At 41.8% G+C, this 15,538-nt stretch overlaps 1 protein-coding gene and 1 long non-coding RNA gene across 7 annotated transcripts in view; one reads left to right on the top strand and one right to left on the bottom strand.

Annotated features, from left to right (window-relative positions):
* SDK1 (sidekick cell adhesion molecule 1) overlaps positions 1-15,538 on the top strand; it is a 574,835-nt gene that overhangs the window by 553,434 nt on the left and 5,863 nt on the right. For 5 of the 6 annotated variants that reach the window (XM_020802390.3, XM_020802389.3, XM_020802387.3 and 2 more), the window contains 4 exons: positions 1,551-1,715; positions 5,204-5,341; positions 9,185-9,356; positions 11,009-11,138. In XM_020802390.3, coding sequence (XP_020658049.3) covers positions 1,551-1,715; positions 5,204-5,341; positions 9,185-9,356; positions 11,009-11,138 — 605 coding nt within the window. The remainder of the gene's footprint in view (positions 1-1,550; positions 1,716-5,203; positions 5,342-9,184; positions 9,357-11,008; positions 11,139-15,538) is intronic. The other variant, XM_020802388.3, reaches the window with a different exon arrangement.
* Positions 9,684-15,538, bottom strand: part of LOC140702533 (uncharacterized) — a 43,361-nt gene continuing 37,506 nt past the window's right edge. Inside the window, exon 3 of the long non-coding RNA XR_012081734.2 lies at positions 9,684-13,454. This is a non-coding gene — a long non-coding RNA (uncharacterized LOC140702533). The remainder of the gene's footprint in view (positions 13,455-15,538) is intronic.

Below are 15,538 nucleotides of genomic sequence, written 5' to 3'. Positions count from 1 at the left end.
TATTTTCCTTACTGCAGACAAGTGACTGTTGCTAACTATGGGAAAGGGCCCTAGTTTTGCACTACTGCTGATTCCCACATGCTTTAGTAATAGGGTCTGCCAGTCGAATTTTGTCTTTGCAGGAGAGGGGACCACAGTGCTCACACAGGAAGCTACCACACAGACAGGCCCTAAATTGAAATTCTCCTCAGTATTTACTAACTCAGACAGTCCCATCTATTACAAGGACGCTGTACCAAATAAAATGAAGCTTTTATTTGTTTTTACGTACTCCAGGCTAGCTTCTGTATTGCTGTATATCTACACTCTGTCTCTTTTGAGTAAATAAAACTCTAGGTCTTCCTTATTACATTGTAAAATTATTGTTTATAAGGCAGTCATTTATTTCACACTTTATATTCTTTACAGAAATATATGTATCCTGAAACATAAATGGTAGCATTTCACTGAATCATTATCCATTCAGGCAAATAATGCTCTGCATTTCTCACTGGAAAAATTACCTGCTTCTTAATCATCTTGCATTCCTAAAATACAACTGACGTGGTAACATTCTGTCCACCAAAGATCTGGCAATCGCCTTGATAAGCAAACAAGCACTGGGGAACCTGTCAGTCACTGTAACTGTCAGAAAGCCCACAGATCCTAATAAATTCCTCTCCTGAAATACATTGGCAACATAACTTAACCTGGGTCAAGGAGCCAGAAAGTCTTTCCAGATCACCCTTGTACCAAATGTAAGCCCTTATTTCAAGGGGTCATCAAGCAGATATTCTTCTGCTGCCAGCAAGGGATGAGGGAACAGAGCAAGTGTTTTAGTCCAAACAGAGAGAAATGTTACAACGTGTTTCAAGGACATATGGTCCTGTTTTGAGCTATGAGTCCTGCCAAAGTGATGGAAACTCTGGCCCCTCCCTTCCTTCACACAGAGCAGAGGCCCTGCTCATCCCGACAATGCATTGCTCAAGGGTATTGGTTTGCGATCTGCCTATGAGATCAGGCCTGTTTGCCCATCTGTTCCACTCTTGTCTATTTCTTAACTGTTTGTGGCTATCCAGGGGTTTTAGCAGAATCAGGTCTTTTCCATCATTTGATGACTAAACCTCCAAAGCACAACCAGAGAGGGTGAGGGTTGAACAGGCAGAACTTGAGCAGCCCTCTGCAATCCATTCTGGGGATAAGCATGGAGGAAGGTGCCTTATGCCTGTTTAGACGATCTAGTCATGTGCAATTTTGGCTATCTGGACTGGCAGCGGCTCTCCCGCAGAGGTTCAACTGCAACCTGTTCCTTCTAAGGGAAAACGCAAGAGCAAGAAACCAGTCTTCTGCATGCAAAGCATCTTTGCTACCATGTGGCTACAGTTCTTGGTGCTGCATTTTCACAGAGGGAAGTATTTTAAAAATGGGATTCCTAGTGTTGCCCACTGGGCATTATTAATCTCCATTAATATTACGGTGGTAAATTTCAGCTCAGCAGTTGGCATGCATGTGTGAAGGATCAAGAATGTTTGTTGAACCCTTTCCCTTTTCTTTTTCCCCCTGCCTCTCAGATGAAGGACTGTGGGACTTGTTCGTGAAGGATATTCCTCGCAGTGCCACTTCTTACACAGTCAGCCTGGACAAGCTGAGACAGGGAGTGAGCTACGAGTTCAGGGTAGTAGCCGTGAATGAGTTTGGATACGGAGAGCCCAGCAGTCCCTCGGTGGCAGTCTCAGGTTGGTAAACTTGCATGGAAGTGCTTATCGGGAGACAAAAGGTTTACTTGTTGTGAGTTTACACCATGTATGATCTTTAACTGGTTACTGCTTTTTTAACCTAAGGAGGCTGCAAAACATATTACAATGGGATATATAACTTTATGTATTTGTGTATTGACAGGTAGGCCATGTCACTGTCTATAGAGGCATGTTCTCTCCTCACACTCATACACCTTTAAAGGGTTGATTCATGGGCCTCTCTTCTCCACGGCCTGCTGTCGGTTTTCCCTTGCCCGCTGCTACGGTAGTTGGACTTCGATGAGAAAACATGGCCGTCAGGATGTTCTCACCCAGATGAATTGTGAAAAGGGACAGCACTGTTCTTGATGCCTGTCCCAGCTTCTGACTATCTTTTCCCTCCCCAACCATGGGATTTATACCTTTCTAGCCTCTTACATCAATGCATCCAGTGCTTTGGGCAGCATTTGGTTTTTCCACCTCTCCTTTGCTTTTGTCTTGAGGCTTGTGGCGACTGTTTTTCCCGACATGGATAAGGCACACATTCCTTAGTTAATTTCCTAGCTACTTCTTCATACACATCCTATCTGGGTTAGATCAGAAGGATCATAATTCAGAATACAGCACTTGCTCTGAATGCAGAAGTTCCCAGGCTTGTTCTCATGAATCTCCAGGATGCCTTCCAAAGCCCTGAAGATCCACTGATTATTAGGATAGACATATCTGAACTAATTACACTAACAGTATAGAACACTCCTTTATACTCTTTTTTATGGACAGACCCTATCGCGTCCCATTCACACGAGACATGTGATTCACAGCAAACAGTTTCACAGATGTTTCAGCTGATGGGCCATAGCTTAATGGCAGAACATATACCCTGCAGGATAGTTACAGATTCAGTCTTGGCCTCTCAAGGTTGGATTGAGAAGCACCTAAGTTCTGAGCTTCTGGAGAGCCCTACCTATTAGCAATTGTGTAGAAAACATTCTGTTGGTAAGGAATCTCTATTCTGGCTCATTACAAAGCAGCTTCTGATATTCCAAGCACCTGTGTGTTCAGACAGTAGACCTCAGCATTGTAGTGAACTTCCTTTTCTTGGCATCTCTCTACCTCCTGCAGAATATTTGAGAAAATGCTCCCCTAATTCCAGATTGTAACTGAAAAGCCAAGGCTGGTTATTCCAAAAAACGGGCAAAGCAAAATGTGGTTTCTTAAACTTTAGTATGAGACTCATAAATTACAGTGATTCAAACCTTGCTCTGCGCTTGCTGAAAGTCTTCACTTTGATTTGCTTCGGGGAGCAATTTCTCAGATCACTTTTGCAGTTTCAGCAAAAGGGGGAGCTAGAAAAATTAATTATTTTTTTTTAAGTCTTCATAGTTCAAAAGTGTGATACCTGAGGGGGGAACTCAAACTATTCTGTGGGCCCAATACTGTTCTCTGTGTTTTTTTTTTTAAATAATTCTCCTTTTTTGCTTCTGGTGTGAGCCAGTCAAGCAGAATTTATCAGAAGTATAATCGAAAGTGGAAATAAAATGCAATAATCACCACTATTGTCTTCATTGCTGACTCTGTCTCTGCACGGCTAAACGTCTGACCCCTAAGAATTGAGGGCAGCTCAAATCCCAGAGCCCGGCTCTTTCCCTACCTCCCCCAGAAGGAAAGTAAGGGCTTCAATGCTGGGAGACCAGTTTCTTTGGGTTCCACCAGTTCAAGCCTTTTGCAAAAGGACACGTTAGCAGCAGCTGCTGCCAACAGCCTCCATGGTTCTTGGAGTGGCATATGTTGCCTCACAGGTATATATGCAACTCCTTGTAAATAAATCGCTTGTTTGTGTGTTCTCCACTTGATCAGAAACATTTAATCCATTTCCTGGTGATGCTCTAATGCGTACTTTGGATTGGCCAGAAAAAAGAAAGACATTTTCTGTGGGGAGCTACAGGAATAAAAAATTCAAAGCACTGCAGGCTCCTGTCACTCAAGCTGATGATCTGTGGCCTGTGTGTCTCTGTAATTAATTAAACCAAATCTCAGTGTTGCCCATAGTTTCTATTGCTACCACTGAGCTTAGCTGCTTCTCTTTTGATGATGTTTTACTTCTTGTCCAATTCCCTGCAGATATAAATAATCTCTTTCAGGGACTTCAGACATTATATCTTGCAGAAGAAACAGAAGCATGAGTGATTTGTGCTTCCTGTTCTCAGTGCATATTTGTAGTATCCAAAATAGAATTCGAGTATCTCTGCCGTACTGGGATATGCAAATTGCCTCTGTGTCAGGATCAAGTGTTTTCCTACATAGGAAGATGCAAGATTGCAAGGAAACCCCAATCACTTTTATTTCTCTTGATTCTCTTTCTGACCTGAAAACACTTGTGTGTATTTCTGCTCTTCATGTTGCACCATGCTGAGGAAAAGGTTATATCACCAATGCCATGGGCCTGGTGAAGGTATAATAGGATACCATGGGTCCCTGTTGTGTGAATGAACTTGCTATGTGTTCTATCCTCCCCTCTTTTGAGGATAAAATATGTTTGCTTTTGTGGAAAAGAGGTTTAAATAAACCATGGTTGCTTGAATGAAAATGTAACAGAAAACTATGGTCAGCTTAATAAAGAAAGAAGCAATGCATGTTAAACCATGATAAGCTGAGAACAGTTGGAAACAGATTTTAAATTTTGGTTTGTTCTTAAATGGGTGAACATTTCCATCTGCCTTACTTAAGCCTTTCAAACCTGAAGCCTCATTAATTAAACCTGTTTCCGTGAAGACAGTGTTGCAATATTACTGAAAGCTTTGGAGCTTGAATCTCTGCCTCACCTGGAGATACCTAGGAATGGACTGAGATTGGAGATGCTGATGAGAGCCAGAAACTTCTACAAGTGAGATGCGGCTGCCAACTATTTATAAAGTTTGGAGAACTCCACATGCCCTCTATGGATTTCACATCTACTTGACCTCGTGTATAACGTGACCTTAGTTCTGTGTTAGTGGTTTTTCTCTCTCCTGGTTAGTACTAAACTCTTGGGTTAGGTCAATGCTAATACCCTGTTTTACTCTAAGGATTGCCATACTTTCATCAGGTACTTGCTTACTTCCACTGAGTTCATTTCTAAGGGCTTCTATTACATTTTCTATATTGCTATATTTGTGGCAACTCCTTTGGTATTTTGCAAGCTGCTTTTTGGCACAATTGTGTGGAAAATCAGAGTATAAACAAAGCAGATGAGATTGAAACTGTGGCTAGTTTCAAATCAGAAGTAGAAAGTTTGAGATGTTCCTCTAGCACATCTGAAAAGAGTTCTCGTATTGAAAGAGACAAGGGAATGATGTTAACTCATATCTTTCTTGACCTTCAGAATAAATAACACTTTCTTCAAAGGAAAGAAATGACAATGGGTTAGTAATGTGCCACTGAATGACTTTTTTTCCCAATGCTGATTCCTAAATAAAACAACTTGTTGGTCCTCCTCTTCCTGCTTTCAGCTCACACAGAGTCTCCTTTCTATGAAGAGTGGTGGTTCCTGCTTGTGATGGCTCTCTGCAGCCTCATCCTCATTTTGCTGGTGGTGTTTGCCCTGATCTTGCATGGCCAGACCAAAAAATACCGGAGCTGCAACGCAGGTGAGGTGGCCTTTCCATTGCAGTCCGCTGTGCCTTTCTGCCTTTTGAACCAACCCGAAAGGAGTATTATCTAGGAGCATCAGAGGCTGTCGTGTAATCAGCTGTGCCCTTGCATCAGTTTTCTGCTTGAAGATATGAGCTGTAGGTTGCTGGAGAGATCCAAAGGACTGCATCAGCCATAGTGTGAGCGCAATGGATACAACTGCAGAACCTTCCCTGGTGAAAAACAAGTGCATTTCATCCAGCCTTCTATGCTTGTTTTCTGTTTGCATGGGGGCTTGAAGATAGGAAAGCACAAAAGGTTATTCTTCCTCTTGCCATCTGAAACGGTGCCTTGCTTTCTGGCAGCTCCTTCTGCTGTGTGTATTGTTGACCAAATCTAAGGGCCTCCTTTCCAAACTGTAGGCTCTAATGGGAGATATGCTGCTCCTCACACTATACAACACGCCTTCATAAAATGGTCAGGTGAAATTTTGGGTTGCAGTCTGGGAGACAACACCTGATCCTCAATGCCCACATTAGTTTTTCTGCAAGACTTGCTTCAGGCCAACCGATCTTGCTCTAACTTTGATTCCCCACAGTGAGTTCTCGTCCCTTGGACTCTTACGGCGCCCTTCACAATGCTTGCTGTTCCCTCTCCTTGGAATGCTGGGCTCTTCCTCTGTGAGAGGGGATGTTTCAATAGTCAACACTGAAAAAAACCTCCTCTCTTCTTCTAGAGCTTCCCATATCATTGCGCTCCCACCACCACCACTTTTCCTCCTGAGACGGAGAGATCTGTCAAGTGCTGTCACTGAGGAGGATGCTTGAGTAACCTGTGTGTATCTGTGACAGACACATTAAGTCTTTGATGCTGGGAGGCTGGGTTTCCCCTGAAACAAGGAGCAGGGAGAGAGGCCATCCTCCTGGCATCTGTGATTGCCCATTGTGTAGTTAATACAACAGTTTGTGCAAAGGGAGGGAGGGGTGAATAAGTACCCACCAGGGAAAGTTGCTGCTTCCTTTATTTTTCAGAAGACTCAGCAATTCAGCACTCAAAGAAAGGATTTATAATCTTCCTCCCCCCTCCCCCTATATAAATTCACTTCTAACAAGTGTTAGTAAATCAGATTTCACTCCCCTGGGACTTGAAATGTATGAATGCCATGGCATTTTACCAAGCTAATGCTATTACAGATTCCTGTGCACTGCGCATAGACAAATCTTCTCATCTCCCTCGTCACGCTCTCTGTCTGGAGGACAGACAAGAAAAGGCAGATCTGACCTGTACCTTCTTGTGAAGCTTTAATGCAGCCTTGCAGTCGAAGCTGGAAATAAATGACCTGCCAGAAACAGAGGAAATTTATGGCAGGCCAATGGGTGGGAGAATGTTTATTAAAATACTTAGAGCTGTGGCACACCAGTCCTTTGGGGTTATACTGTAGGGACAGCAGGCAAATATCTCAGGCAAGTCTCTAGCTGCCTAAGCAGTCGAAATGACTAGATAGGTGGGGTATAAATACAATAAATAAATAAATAAAATAGGTTGATGGGGATATGAGCAGGCCATTGAGATCAGCCTGATACTGTGGATGGTGTGTTGGGTTATATCTAGGGAGACCCAGATTCATGGCTACAAATGAACCTCGTGGTAAACATGGGCCTCTTACCATCTCTCAGCCTAACCCATCTCAGAGTTGTGCCCCTGACCTCATCCAAGAGGCTTTTCAGTGGGCTTGTATACAATATGCAAGTTAGAGACAGCTGGAGAGCCACGTATGTTGGTAAAGCAGGCACCGAACCCATTTCCAGCTTTTGATGCTTACCATGGCATAAATCCAGTTGTTAGTCCCAGCCATGTACACCCACTAAACCAGAGGGTGCCACATAAGTACAGTACTTGTTTTCTGAAGACACAGATTTTTAAAAAAGGAAGTAGGGGGAGCCAAGGATGTTTGCAGGACCTCAAAAATATGGCAGAGTTGCCCTCTACTCCAGAAGAGGACTTCCTTGGCACACACACACAGAGATAAAACAGGTAGGGGCTCAGGACCCTTGGAGGTCTGCGCTTGTTCTATGGGCTGCCTGTTGCCCCCCTCATCCTATATCACACCTGTTGTACCTTCAGCACATTCGGATGGCCAACCTTTGGGACACTGACCCTTGTGTATAATCTGTGGATGTCTGATTAATGACAATATGTACACTGGATATTAAAATCACTAGCTGATGTTTATGAATTACTTTGGAAACTTTGTATTCCAACGTATGATCAAATGAGGCATTTCTAAAGAAAGAGAGAGAGAATGAAATATTTTGCTGGCCAGCACTTAGGAGACAAATATTTCTTGCTTTTCCTCCTGATTCTTTTTTAACTTTTGTCCTTCTTTAAGAGCTTTGAAAAAGCTACCTGGCTTTTAGTATGAGCTCTTATTAAAACCTTGGCACAAGAATTCTATTTTCTGTTCTCCATCATATACCAGTTGATTCTACACAACATATACAGAATGAAAAGCAGAAATGCATATAATTATACAATGTGGTTATGCTATCATGCACATGCTTATTTGGACATAAGGCCCAGTGAAATCAAGTGACAAGTTGCAAAAAGGGGGTGCAGAATGAGGTCAGATGTCATCTCTGGCAGCCTGGATTAGAATGCTACCACCTCTGAGTTCATTCTGCAACCCCCATTTTCAAATTTGCTTTCAACAAGAAAACAAGGACTGCATATCAAACCCATGGATTCTGGAACTTTTATGCCCAACCTAAGGAAAACTCTGTAGAGTCAAAAGCTAGCTTCTGCTTGTAACATTGTACTAGTCTAAATAGAGATATCACCTCTCCTTTTGTCTGAGCCAGGTACAAGGGTTACATGCCTCCCCACCCACCCCCCTTTTGATTATTGAGACTTGCTCTTATGCATAGTGCATGGTGCTATAGGGTGATAGTGTTACATACAATAAATAGGGAGGCCAGTCATGTCTACATGTACAGCAAAACAGGATAGTACTATTCTGAGGTGATTGATTGGACCACAGGACTTCAGGGGAATTTTTATGAAGTTTAAACACGATAAAGCACAGGAGAAAAATTCTAGCACAGTTTGTACTGTGCTAAATTTCTAGTTACAGGGAGGTTTTGCAAAGGAAAATAATCCCTGCTTTTGCTGCTTGCCATGGCTTCAATTCAAGAATATAATTCTGTTCTTCCCGTCTGCAACAATAGGGTCTGCTTTCACTTCAGAATGCCATTATGTCTTTCCTACCTTATTTCGCTTAGACTTCAAAGCCTAACAAATTCACTGGAAATAATTTCCCGGTAAACACAGACAGAATTAGGTTGTAAAGGTGTAATCCTAAATATACTTCCTTGGGAATAAATCCCATTGAGACCAATGGAGCTTTGCTTTTAAGATAACTTGCATAAGATTGGGGTTGTATAGCTTGAAAGCATCCTTTGTGTGGTCAGGCCATACAGGTGAGATGAGTTGCTAAGCCTGGAAACAAAAAAAATCACTTAATCCTGTTTGCTTAAAATTTTGTTCTAGCCACATATGCTTGATGAAGAAACCTGTGTATTATTGGAAAGCTTGCTGTCCATACCAAGAAAAAAAAACCACTCTTGTAAAAGCAGAACATGTAACCTACTGGAGTTTGCGCAGTAAAAGATATTATCTTAGGATGTTATCTGTAAAAACAAAAAAAGGAAGTGGAGTAAAAAATGCCATTTGTGGTAGAAGTACAGTAATAAGGGAACAGAACAAAATCCCTATGACAAATTTTCTTCTCCTCTAATAAAGACCTTGTTCAAAAGGAAGGATGACTATCTGAAAGTGGTGGTTCTCTCTCTGTCTTCATGCAGAGCCAAGGCAGGGCCTTTGCCTGCGCTCATTCTGTCGCCGTTTGTCCCCAGGAAAAAGCATTTCCAATGTGGAGGAGTCTGTCACTCTGGATAATGGGGGGTTTACGGGCCTGGAGCTCAATAGCCGGCACCTCCATGTCAAAAACACTTTCTCCAAGAAGAATGGAACAAGGTAAGCCAACTCCATGCTCTTACGATAAGTGGCCTTCAGCCATTTCAGTATAACTGACCTGGTGCAGAAAATGCGGAGAATGGCCGTGGCAATGAGAAGGTTTTGCCATATCCTTAGTTATTCCCATTTCAAGTCCAACCCAGCCCAAGAGCTAGGAGTATATCACAGTACATTTCACCATGCATTTACAATATCCTTTTGAAACAGGACAAAAATAATGGCACACATCAGCAGTTTAGCCCGGAGTTAATTCATTTTGCAAATTCTGTGTTTCCTGTCCCCTTTGTAGTGTTATGCTCTCCCTTTTTTCTGAGTGGTTAGAAGTCCAGTACATGGGATGTTTGTCTATGAAAGCAAGAGCCCTGGAGGAATTAATAAAATCATCATCATAATCTGTTACTTCACCAATGTTATGAGTTGAGCAAGTATTATGGCCAGCGGGCGGGGGAATGGACTACAGGGAAGAAATGTGCTGTTGCCTATTCAGTATTTTTCCAGCATTTTGAAATCTTAAAACAGTCATTCAACTACATGTATAATTACTTTTTTTGTGAGAAAATCTTCTGCCTGTGCTAGAGGGGGGAAAAGGGCTAGTGCTGAGCTGATGGCTGAAGAATAACAACTCCAGAAATTTATAATCAGCCAAAAAAAAACCCCTTACATTCATTTCTTCAGGAAATCCATTCAGAGGAGGAAAGTGTCTTAAAGTTTTTGCTGGCTTCAGGTGGGGGGACATGCAAGTAGCCATGTTGATGGAGAGGCCCACTTGATGACAATTTCTGACAAAGAGGGGAAAGAACTACTCTGACTTTTAAGAAGGAAGTAAAGCATGAGAGCAGCAATTTGCATATCAATAAGTGGCTACTTAGAAAACAGAAGAGGTGGGAAAAAGATACTTGAGCCTGGTTGATTATCTGCCTGGCTGATTCAGGCTACTAGGTCCATGCCTTTGTGCTTCTAACTTCCACCACTTCTCACATGAATACACATTCTTCACTTCCAACATGCCTTGGCCAGATTCTATAACTCACATGCCAGGTTAAGTGAAGCAGTCAAATGACTGCAAATGTGCCATGAGAGGGACGATGTTGCAATATATTCTGCACAAGCTGTTCTCGGAAGGAGATGTGCATTCTATGCTTTCAAATCAGATCTGACTTATAATGACCCTAATGGGGTTTTCAAGGCAAGTATGATATTTGAGGAGTGGTTTTACCAGTTCCACTCCCACAGTGAGATTCGAACCCTGTTCTCCAGAGTCCTTGTCCATCACTTTATCCACTACATTGCACTCAGAATCCCATAACAGAAGTGCCTCCGGAAAATGCTAAGATATTCTTTTAGAAGTCAGCTATGTTCTATTAATAGCAAGGATATGATACTTTTCTTCTTACTTACCTCTTTGGATTTGATTCTTTAATATTTTTTCATTATTTATTTACAATTTCTTACTGTGAAACTATTTATTTAAGCATGCAGCTACATAGTTAGGAAAGAAAAAAAAACCTGTGAGGCACATTAAATGGTTCACAGGTATTTCCTGCACACAGATGCAAACCCCTTACACCAACACAAAGATTGCAGTATGTGTGTTCTGTCTGACAGAGAACAAAACTGCCATGTGCCTTACTTTATTCCTTTGATGTATTCAGATCTCCTCCTCGCCCGAGCCCTGGAGGCCTGCACTATTCAGATGAGGACATCTGTAACAAGTATAATGGAGCAGTGCTGACGGAAAGTGTCGCCCTCAATGAGAAACCCTTGGATGCTTCAGAATCAGAGGTGAGTTTAGATCTCAGTAGCTACATGAACCACATTAGAATGGAACAGCAGGTAATCTGGAATGGTTGCTAGTCTTAGGCAAATAGAAGGTAGAGCGAAGGGGTGTCCAGTTGCATTTTGAGAAATACCTCTCAAGAACAGCCATCAATTAGTGTTAGAGCTTCAAATAAGAGCAAAAGAGAATTTATGAAACTATATTACCTGGATTTACCAGGAGGGAGTACCCAGAAAATTTTTTTTGTTGCAGCTAGGTAAGTTCTGCATTTAGGTTTAACAAATCAGCATATTAGATTCTTTGCCAGCATCTATTGTCAATTTCACACTGGTATGCTTGCTGAAACAACTACTGTATCTGAAACTCTCCAGCCTAAGAGCCTGAAATTGACAAAAGCAGCAAAAGATACAAAAATCCTACTCAGAATATTTCAGGCATAAGAAGTACAAGATTGTCAAATTTATCTTGGCAGGAAGTTAGTGAGGAATACCCCCATGAGTGAACCTATGTGAATGGTTCACTCATGGGGGTATTCCTGGCCTAGCTTGTTACACAGGTAGTGGTAACTTCCACCATCTCCCTGCTTCTTTCATCCCAATCAGGCATTGTCTTCATACAGTCTCTTTCCATGTTTGAAGCTTTGTTTGAGTCTCCTTCCGACTCTCAACTTCAGTCCATTTTTCTGTGCAGCAGTACCGTATAATCTTGAAAGCCTTAAGTTGTCAAACCTCAGTGACCCCTCCCCTCCAGACACAATGCATGTGTTTATCACTGAATCTGAAATGTCATGGTATGAAAGGCAAATACAATCAATCAAAGCAAACGTCAGCAACATATTGATTAGGTACCTCCCACTATGCTCTCCAGTTATTACAGTAGTTTCATTCCTTCAGTGACTGGGAAGAATGCTTTGACAGTTCAGGACATAGCCAGCTCCTTGTGACCCTATCTCAGTGGAGATTTAATCTGAAGAAACCTGTGTGTCACTGAAGGATGACTCAAATTTAGCACTGGATCCATGGCTTCCCAGATAATGGCCTTATTCTGTGGCTGTTGCCAGCAATATACATCAAAGCTGCCCCTGTTATTAACAATCTTGCTTCTTAGGGTGAGGAATATCATAGGTTTTAGTCTGAACTCAGCTATAGAGTTGAATTAGCAATATGTTCCCCTGTGTCTGTTGCACAAAAAGCAACCTGGCTCTGGCTGTTTAGAGGTTTCCTTCTATAGTCAAAATAGTCTGACTGGTGTGTGTTTGTGTCCGCCTCTTCCTTTTTCCCTTTGCTCCCTGGGAAATAGCATCCTACCTGGGCCATGGAGATTTTTTCTCCCTGCTAGGTCTCATAGTTAATCACACCTAGCAATTAGTAAGGGAAGGAACTGGGAGGATTAAGCCACCACCTACCAGGACTTCAATTCATTCCAGTTTTCTTTGCCTTCAGAGAAACTTTAGCATTCTGGGAAAGCTCAGACAAGCTGCTTTTGACATGACAAAAGGATGCATCCACTGGGCAACCAGGGTTCAAGACTCAGTGGAATAGTCTTTAAAATATGCCACTGTTGTATGTTAAGAAAGGCTTCACATTATTTAGATTATTTAAAAAATCAGTATCTTCCAAAGTGTGGTTTATCTAGGTAAATAACACCAGAGAATATGAAAAGAGGTTCAATTATGAGGTCCAATGGACTCCTGGAAAGTGGAAGCTAGAGCAGAAAGAGAAGTAGAAACGATCCATTTCTCTGGGCCTAAATTGTCCATTTAGACTTTGTTCCAAAGCACAAGTCCCATAAAGGATTTTAAAAAGTAGAACAGCTATGTAGTCTTTTTGCAAAATCCAAAATTGGGTGGACACTCCTTTTATTAGATAGTTAAATATTACTGAAAGGCAAGCTTTCCCAAGAAGCTTACCTTTTAATTTTATTTTGTAAGGTCAATAAATGTGCCACACATCTCTTACTTGGAGAAAGGGATGCACTTACTTGAGTTGTATCCTCAAACTATGTACTTCTTCCTACCACCTTATCCCTGAAGTTCATGTGGGAACAATGTGGTATCATTCATTGGGACATAGTGGGATGAACACAGCAATGAATATGGAGGGAGACTCAACGTTACGATTTTAAAACCCTCTTAAATACAAAGAAATTATGAGAGGAGTAAAACTCACTATAATCCCTTCCTTTCTGTGACAGGATCGGTCGATCTGTCTGTCTGTCTGTCTGTCTGTCTGTCTGTCTGTCTGTCTGTCTGTCTGTCTGTCTGTCTAGTCCCTCCAGCTATCTTCTCAATTTCCCAGATGTTCTTGAACATCTGCTCCTGCCTAATCCAATAGGGGATTAATAGAAATAAAGTGAGAGTGAAAATGCTTGAGAAATGTAACCAAAAATAAATCTCTCAGACTCATATCAGGATTTCACCACCTTCTATGGCTTTCATAAAATAACTGCGTTGGAAATATAGCACATTGTATGCCCTTTACTTCCTCTGTCATGTGCTTTTAATGCTGACATTTGCAATTGCAGGTCCTTGTTAATAAATGAGATTTAGAAGGGGCATTTGTGAGAGTGTGGGGGCAAAAAAAAAAAAAAAGGAAATGTCTGTTGTGAACTTGGATAAATAAAAAGGGAAAGCAGCAGGCCCTTTAATATTAAAAGCTTGACTGTTTAACAAGAAGAATTCAGGAAGTACCAGGATCAGCTAATGGGGTGGGGAGAAGGTAATAGTGTCTGTTGCCTTTTTGTAGACTTTCTCTTCTCCTCACCAGCCTTTCACCTCTTGTTAATTACCTTGGGCAACTTGCTGCTTTGTGTTGCCCTCTGACCAACCTGCAGGGGAGACAACTTTCCTTATTGCACCATCCTAGCGATTGCTTGTGATGAACACACATTATCTTGAGATTACGGTCACAGTGGCTCTGCTCTTCTCTCTGTGACAACCTGGAATTAAACTTGCCATTAGGAGAGCGTGCTGGGCATAAATATGAATTTTGCTGTGCTGCTTTTTGTTATTCATGTCAGGAGTTCCACATGCCGGTTCCTGATAGTGCATAATGACCATCTCCTGCCTGAGGCAACTTCTGCATGCAGATACAGTATAGACAAAGGTCACCAGAGTCCATCTATTCTCTTGTTACACTCTTTCCTTGGCCTTGATGTCAAGGTATACAGAATCGAAAGTTCCATTTGGCATAGTCATAGTCCTGTTTTTGTGACAAACAGAATAAGGCCCCATTTTCCTTTAAAAACATTGATATCTACTCAGTCTCCATTGGCCCTTTGATGCCTGTGTGTTTTGAGTCCTTCGCTTGCTCTTGGAGAAAATACTCACAGACATCCAGCAGAGTTAGCAGTATAGGCTGCAGTCTCTTTTGATCATTCTGGAAAAGTAGTTTTATCATGACATTATTGTCTCCTTTCTTTTTTTAAAAAAACTGCATCTGTTTTGTCTTGTCATGCTCTGCCGTTCTGTGCTGTTTTAGGGTGGTATTCCCCCACCCCTGATCCGCTGCAGGGTCTGCTATCAAAAGCTTTCAGGGAAAATGAGCTTTTCCTTAACCAAGAATTTCAGCTACTCCATCTTTATGAAGAAAAGATGTCATGAGGGATGTGGGGACTAACCAACTTATTTCCAGGAGAGCTTGGCTAGATGCTATTCATTGTGCAGCTGAACCTATCTGAGCATGTCATCGTGTTATTTTCCCTTTGATTGAAGTTCCTGTGTGCAGCATGTGATCAAGTGCCAGAACAGCCAAGGCCAAAATCATCTTGATCCATATTTTCCTCTAAAATTTTAGCCTCATACTTTTAGATGTTGCAGCTGTACTCATGATGGAAAGGTGAGCTGCTTTTACACAACCCATTTGACTTATGTTATGGTTGGAATAGTCTGGCTCCAAAGAGTGAGGGCAGCTGTTCACGTATTGTTGGTCTGAACACTGCAATATTTCACTTCAGTGACCAGCCCTAGCATAACATTGATGGTGGAGGTGAGAGCAGTAATCCAATTCTTTTATGCGCATACCCCATCTCAGCCCTGCATCGTTCACGTACCAGCTCTATGAAAACAAAAGCAGTAAGAGGTAGGGAAGGAAAGTGGGGAGGCTCTTACAAGATAGCCCTGTACTGTGGTGGGATTAAAATGGTCTTTAAAAATCCCCAAAATGGCTCCACTTGAAAGCAGTGTTTTAGCAGTAGTGAGTAAACATGACTTGGGTGCCTTCCAGCCCTGCCGTCCTAAGATGACGATTAAAAGTAATGATTTTGCCAGTTTTTTTCTTTTTAAAAAATAACTTTGTTACATCCTCATTGCCCCAGTGTGTAGCAGGTAAAAAGTAATACATTACCCACTGCCTCCAAAGGCTCCTTGAAAACAGTTTTGAAGTACAATGCAAACAGACAATTTATA

This window comes from Pogona vitticeps, chromosome 13 (genome assembly GCF_051106095.1).
Source record: "Pogona vitticeps strain Pit_001003342236 chromosome 13, PviZW2.1, whole genome shotgun sequence".
Lineage (NCBI taxonomy): Eukaryota > Metazoa > Chordata > Lepidosauria > Squamata > Agamidae > Pogona > Pogona vitticeps.
This window is presented reverse-complemented; position numbering and strand designations above follow the sequence as displayed.